Source organism: Vombatus ursinus, unplaced genomic scaffold (genome assembly GCF_900497805.2).
Source record: "Vombatus ursinus unplaced genomic scaffold, bare-nosed wombat genome assembly UNPS02014797.1, whole genome shotgun sequence".
Classification (NCBI taxonomy): Eukaryota; Metazoa; Chordata; class Mammalia; order Diprotodontia; family Vombatidae; genus Vombatus; species Vombatus ursinus.
This window is the reverse complement of record NW_020954575.1, coordinates 6445251-6452385: the sequence shown is the minus strand read 5'-3', so window position 1 is coordinate 6452385 and position 7135 is coordinate 6445251. Positions and strand designations below refer to the sequence as shown.

General features: G+C 47.5%; 1 protein-coding gene across 1 annotated transcript in view; it reads right to left on the bottom strand.

Moving 5' to 3' along the window:
- CUEDC1 (CUE domain containing 1) overlaps positions 1-7135 on the bottom strand; it is a 33097-nt gene that overhangs the window by 11486 nt on the left and 14476 nt on the right. Inside the window, exons 3-6 of the mRNA XM_027870501.1 lie at positions 6642-6768; positions 5361-5547; positions 4890-4973; positions 1324-1410 (exon numbers count right to left, since the gene is read on the bottom strand). Coding sequence (XP_027726302.1) covers positions 1324-1410; positions 4890-4973; positions 5361-5547; positions 6642-6768 — 485 coding nt within the window. The remainder of the gene's footprint in view (positions 1-1323; positions 1411-4889; positions 4974-5360; positions 5548-6641; positions 6769-7135) is intronic.

The following is a 7135-nucleotide window of genomic DNA, read 5'->3' as shown; positions in this document are numbered from 1 at the left end:
AGAGGAAGGCATAGGGCTGGGAGAGAGGAGGAAGGGCAGGGCTGGGGGAGAGGAAAGGGGTAACGGGTCTAAGAGAGGAGGAGGGGACAGGGCTGGAGGAAAAGAGGGAGCACAGGGCTAAAAGAGGAAGACACAGAGTTAGGAGAGAGAGGGTAGGCCCAGAGAGGGGAGTGAAGAAAGGGAGGATAAGTCTAGAGATAGGAAGATAAAGGTGCCCAACTAAGAGAGGATATGGGCACAGGGCTAGGGCTATGGGGAGGGTACAGGGCTGAGGGAGGGAGAGGGCACTGGGCAGTGCCAGGAGCTGTGGGGAGAGACTGCCAGAAGGTGAAAGGGTCAAAGAGGATACAAGGACAGCTGCTGCTAAAGGAAGAAGGGGTGCTATCTGAAACTTGGCCAGCAGGGGCAGCACAGGACGCCCCAAAGGCCATGGCAAACAACAAGCCAAAGATCCGGGCATTCGTCTTCCTAACTCCTCCAGAACAAACCGAGTGTCTTCTCCCTCCCTCCTCTGCTCCCTCCTCCTCCCTCCCTAGCAAGCAGGGTTGGTTCTAGGATTTCCATGACTAATCCCTGATCTTCCCTGAAATGGAGCCTGAATCACCTAATCTTTGGTACATTCTGGGCACAGAAGGGAGAGCAGGACAGGAGGGATTGGGTGCCTCTGAGCACTGATGGGAGGTTGGCACAGCCTACCATGGAAAAAGGCTGAAAAGAGCAGGGGAAAGGGGGGCACTCAGGCAGCCGGGTACAGGGTCAAGAAGGACTTTTAGAAACTGCACAGGAAGGAAGGGGAGGTGTGGGGCAGATAACTGGGAACCATGAATCCTTTTTTTAAAAAATTTTCTTTTGGACTATGAAATGCAAGGTTTGACTTTATGCAGGGGACCAGGCTGAAAGTGGGGTGGGGCAGGGCGAGGGTATTAAGGGATGGGGAGGGGCTTGGCAGCTGCAACAGATTTACTTTCCTAAGCATGTCTGGCTGTTTGGCTCAAGATGATGTGAACATGAGTTTGCATTCCCTAAGCACATGCTGATTAGCTGGTGTGCAGGAAATACTGGGAGGGTGGGGGTGGGGAGGTGGAGTGGGAAAAGAGGGAAACCATTAGGGGAAGCCAGCCTGGCATTAAGACCTTACTACAAACAATCATGAGTTGGCTATGGGGCAAAATCTTGGGTGGTCCTCCGCCCCCTCTTTTTCTGCCTCTCCCTTCCCTCCTCCCCTATGTGCCAAACATAGGCAGGGAGGGCCTTGAACAGAGGAGAGTACCTGAGCCCTGAATCCTGGGCACTCCACCCTTCTGCCCCAAGTGGGACACTCACATTTCCCCATGTGCTTCAACTTGTCCCTGAATAAGGCATCTTCAGACACAGCAGGGTTGGCTTCACTGGCTCCCAAGGCAGCGTCACCTAAAAGGAAGAACACCAAGGGTTCATGATCCCTCGGACACTAAGGGAGGGACAGGTCCTCCTAAGCCAAGCTGAGGAGGGGCTGTTGTATTCTGAGGTCCCTTAAATGAAGAGTGTAGGCCTGATACCCAGGCTGTGACAGCATCTATCCTCAGACAATTGGTCACCAAGTCTTGGCTGTAGACTGGAAAACTTCAGAATCCCAGGTCAATGTGGGATATAGGATGAAAGAGAAATTATTTTCTACTTTTAGGGAGTTGAAAGCAGGAAGAAGACAGGGTAACACAAGTACTGCTGTCCTCTCCTTCCTGTATTCTGGAACTCCCTTTTCTCATCAAATTGATTGAAGGGAATTGGCATGTTCAGGGTGAGGAGAAGACTCAGGGGGAACATGAACCTGTCTTCAAGTATGTGAAAGGCCATCCCATTTGTAGAAGGGATTAGACTTGTCCTGTTTGGTAAAACCAGGAGCAAAGAGGCCAATTTAGACACAAAGTTAGAGGAAACATCCTTAAAAATCAGAGCCATCCAAAAACAGAATGGGCTACAGTGGGAGGTGGTGGGAATGATCCTTCTCCAAGGAAGGCTTCCAGGACATGGTACTTTCCAGATAAGTGCCTTCCACACCTCAAATTCTGTCCATCCCCTCCTCCTCCTACAGCCATGTCTTAGGCTAACTAATGACCTGGGATGTGAAGGCATGAGCCCACCCTGATTCACAGTCTTCCTTCCCAGGAGGGATAAGCTGCTACTACCGTATATTCCATACCAAGCAAGGGGGAATGGGGAGATTGGAAAGAGCAGTTTCCTCCGGGAAAAAAAGGACTACAGGGTCAGAGACAAGAGTGGGAAGGAAAATAAAGGGGAAGGGGGAGAATCATCTGTGCCACCTGCACTTCTGTCTCTCCTGCCCATCCAGAAACTAGCCACAGTACTTTTCCTATACTCCCCTGTCCTAAACCCTGTCTCAGTGCCTCATTAATCCCAAGGTCACCCTGCTCCCTAAATCCCACCCTGAGGTCATTACCAAGTTCTCAACAGCCCCATTGCCTTTAGTTAATTCAGGATCAAGGACAGAAGGGTCATTAAGACACCCCGATGTATCTCTGGCTACATCTAAGCTCCTCAACCTTCTGCTTACTAATCAGTTCTCCTGGATTTTCTCTCTCCAAGCTGGGATGGGTTTAGAGCACAATCCTTTTGCCCTTCCTTCAGTTAGAGGAAAACTTCCTCCCCTCCCCCACTCTCCCTCTGTGTTAGATCCTGTGTAGGGGAAGTCCCTGGCAGAAGCTGCTTAGCGCTTCTGTCTAAGAGAAGCTTTCTTCCTCTGAGACAGGACAGCTATTGGGGGCTGAGATTCAATATTAACTAAGGGCTCCCAGACCACAGTGCCCAAAGAAGACAAATCCTGGCTTTTAGTATCCTGATTAATAATGTAACAAATAAGAGCTCACGTTTACTTTTTGGAGCAGACTTGGGATCTCATTGGTTGAGAAAACTTCGTAAATACCTCACTTTTAGGTTTTTTTTTTAAATTTTTATCTTTTTTTTTTAAGGCAATCAGGATTAAGTGACAAAGGGTCACCCAGCTTGTAAGCTTCTGAAACTGGATTTGAACTTATGTCCTCCTGTCTCCAGAACCAGTACTTTATCTATCTACTGCACCACCTAGTTTCCCCTTATTTTTCTATTCATATTCCCAGTGCTTTCCAACTAGGAAGTTTGACAAATGCTTTATTCAGTAATTCATTCCCTCTATCAGGGCAGATAGGCACCCACTCAGAGGGCAGACTGTGTGGAGAAGGCAAGATCTGAGATGGGTCCTAAAAGGAGGGCGCTTATAACTGAGAAGAGGGGGGAAGTAGAGTGTGATTTCCCTGGTATTGGGGAACTCTCAGCAAGCAACTCCTTCCACCAAGGAAGATCAGCAACTAGTCTACAAGTTCAAATTTTAGAGAGTTGCCTAAGACACTGAGAGCTGAAGGCCCTTGCTCCAAATCACATAGTCGGTATATGTCACAAAGGGTATGGACATGGACCTTTTCTGACTCCAAGCTTGCCTCTCTATCCACTACCCAGGCCATCTCCCCGCCCCCCCCCCCATTTAGCCCAGGGATTGAAAACAGCTCACAAAGTACTTTCCTCCCAACAACTCTGTGAGATAAATATGTATCATTATCCCCATTTTACAGATGAGCAAACCAAGGTTCAGAGATGTGAAAGTGACCTGCCCGAGTGTCACATAGTTTAAAAGGGCCTTGGCTTACTACTAAGTGAATCCTTTGCTTTCTTGACCTTGGATTCTTAACCCTTCTAGTGTGTCATGGTCCCTTTTGGCAAGCAGGTAAAGCCAATGGAACACTTCTTAGAATGATGTTTTTAAATACATAGGAAAATAGAAAATATATTTTTTAAAATATATTATCAAATATCAAATTTATCAAAATCATCAAAATATATTTTTAAATATATTTTTATCAAAATATATTTTTTTTAAAAAGCAAGTTCATGGACCCTAGGTTAAGGATCCTGATCTAGACAGTCCTGGGGCCAGGATCTTAGATTAATAACTGATTGAGATGGAAAACTAGGAGAAAAGTAAATGTGTTTCCCAGGAAAGACACACTCCTTTGTGTAGAAGCAGCTGACACTTGGAAGTGATCCCCCCACCCCCACTGACCTTTCAAATTTCTCCCCCACCCCTCACTCTTCATTAGGAAGAATAAAAACAGAGAAAGAAAATGATAGACCAATTTCATTAATGAATATGGATGCAGAAAGTCCTAAAAAAAAATACTAGCTACAACAATGTATTACAAAGATTATACAGTGACCTCTTTTCTCTGTAGAGGGTAATATGTTTGGTGGCTCTCATGTTGAACTTGCCCCTCCACCTCTGCTCTCTTCTCTACCCCCACAACCCCAAACCACCCTCCCTGGAATTAGGAGACTAATTTAAGTCCTTCTTTTCCCTACTAGGCTGCTAGGTGGTGAAGTAGATAGAGCACTGGGCTTGGAATCAGAAAGACTCATCTTCATGAGTTCAAATCCAGCCTGAGACACCTACTAGCAGTTGACCCTGGGTAAGTCACTCAACCCTATTTGCCTCAGTTTCCTCATCTATAAAATGAGCTGAAGAAGGAAAAGCAAACCACTCCAGTATCTATGCCACGAAAACCCCAAGTTCAGTCATGGAGAGTCAGACACTACGGAAATGACCAAACAACAACAAATTTTCCCTCTCATCGACCTAGTTCATTAAGATGAGGGAAAGCTTTTCCCCATCTTTAAGGAAGGGACTTCTTATTCTCTGTCCTCCCTTTGCTCCAGGCTCCAAATGTGCAACAACTAACAAGGAAAGAAAGCAAGGGCTGGTGAGGGGGATAGGTAGAGGGGGTGGGGGTGGAGCACTCATTTGGAAGGCCTTTATCTAATCTGCGTCTTAGGCAGCAGAGGCTACTGGGGCCCATGGGGGTTACCTGCGACAGTGGATGGAAAACCAAAGTCATTACTGACGGCCATGCTGCTGGATTTGGATTTCTGGGACTCATATTTCAATCGATCTGGAAAAAGAAAGAAATCCCATCAGGTGACTTCCCAGGCTGGATGCCCAGAAGCGTAGGTAGGTAGACTGAAGGTCTGGCTAGAGAAAGGGGTCTTCACCTTTTTAGTGTCATAGACTTCTTTGGCAATCTGAAGAAACCTATGGACCTCTCCTCAGAATAATGTTTTTAAATGCACAAAGTAAAATACATCAGATTATAAAGGAAACAAAATACATTGAAATATAGTTATCAAAAAAATTTTTTTAAACAAAAACAAGTTGGACCCCAAGTTAAGATCCTCTGGGCTACATGCACACATGCAAACTGCCCTAACTATTGTATGCTCTGTGACAAAATTCATGAAAAACACAAAGCCCTTTCCTCCCTCCATTCCCAGCCTCCTACCCCTCTCTAGGGCAAGGAGGAAGTCTCGGTTCCGTTGAAGCTCTTTCATAAATTCTTCATTCTGCAGGAAGAGGGCAATCCGCTCATCCTCCAGGTACTGCTTCCAGCGGCATTCCTCCTCCAGGTTTCCTGCCATGGGTTGGCTGACCTCCCCAAGCCCCAGTTTTGGGGGGCCACTCTGGGTATTCTGTAGGGGAGATACAGGCACGAACATGGGTGTGTGTACACAGCCACACACAGAGACCCAATCAGCTCTTTCCCCAGGATCCAATGAGACATTCAAGTGCATGCTTCCAGTCCAGTTACATTAGGGGGAAAGAAGTAGTCAGGTCCTATGATCTGTACCTAGGGAATGTGCCTCAGGATACTGGTGCTCGTGCACGTGTGCGCGAACACACACACACACACACACACACACACACACACACACACCCCTTTGGTTACTGGCCCTGGGCTGGGAAGTTGCTCTGTAGTTAGAAAAGTGTAGGAAAATAAACTTAGAACTGGAAGGGAAATTAAAGACTATTTAATCCAAAGTCTTCATTTTACAGATGAGGAGACTGAGGTCCACAGGGGCAAAGTTACTTGCTGAAGGTCACAAAGGTAGAAAGTAATAGAATTAGGATTCAAACTCAGGTCTTCTCAGTCCAGACCCAGAGCTTTTCCCCAGACTGCCTTTACACATGGTTTTTCACAGGACGGTCCTAAATGAAATGGGTTCTGACACTCTTCCTCCAAATCAGGCAGACTCAGTTGTCTCCAGGGCAGGCAAGGAGGTCACAAGCATGTGCCTGAGGATTTGGCATGGCTCTACCCTCCCCACCGCCACCCCAAGTCCTCAGGCACATGTTCTGTGGGCAAATAACCTCATTGGCCCCTAGCTACATCCCCTTGTCTAAGTCCTGTCCAGGATGGAGGCTTTCCGATGGAGTGGCTCCCAGGCTCCCAAACCCCTACTTTTCTAGTATGTGCCCTAAGTATTTTTATATCTACCTGACCTGCCAGGAAATCTAGACCAGGCCAGGAAACTGAGAAGAGGTTTCCTGTTTGGGGTCGCTTCCCTCTGAACCCCATGGTGAACAGTCTGAGCCCAGAAAATCGGGAAGTGAAACAGGCAAGATGCCAGATCTCTTGCTTCCCTGCCAACAAAAACAGAACCTCTGATCTGGTGGCCTGGGGACAGGAGTAGACAGGAAAGGACAGGCCATGTCTGATTTCTACTTTTAGTACCCACCTTACCCCCAGCTACCTGCCCCCTGCATAGGTTCCTTCCCCTCTTACCTGCAAACTATCCAGCTGCTGGGGCAGAATTCGAAGGAAGTCATCGGGAAGGTTGCCCAAAAGTGGGGGGTTCCAGTTGCGATAGCGCCTCTGAGTTGGGGGGACCCCAGCACTAGGCACGTCTATCCTGTAGGGGAACAAGGAGAAGGGGGACAAACCAGTTAGGCCAAATGCTGGAGGAATCAATGAGTGCCTAACCAGAGCCAGGATTGCCAGTGAGATGGAATTTGGGAGGTGAAGGGCAGTGCCATTGGATGCCATCCCTCCCCATGCCCTGACTTTAGAAGTGCATGCCAAACTAAGTCACACTTCATAGAAACCAGAGGGTTGTCACAGAAAGAATCCTGGCCTGGGGATCGAGAGAGCTGTGTTTTAGTCCTAGCCTGCTACAAATTCCCTGTACAACCTCATTTACCTCTGTAGACCTCAATTTCCTCATCTGTAAAAGAGGTCTACTACTACTCCCTCCTACCAACCTCTCCAGGTTCCTGAAA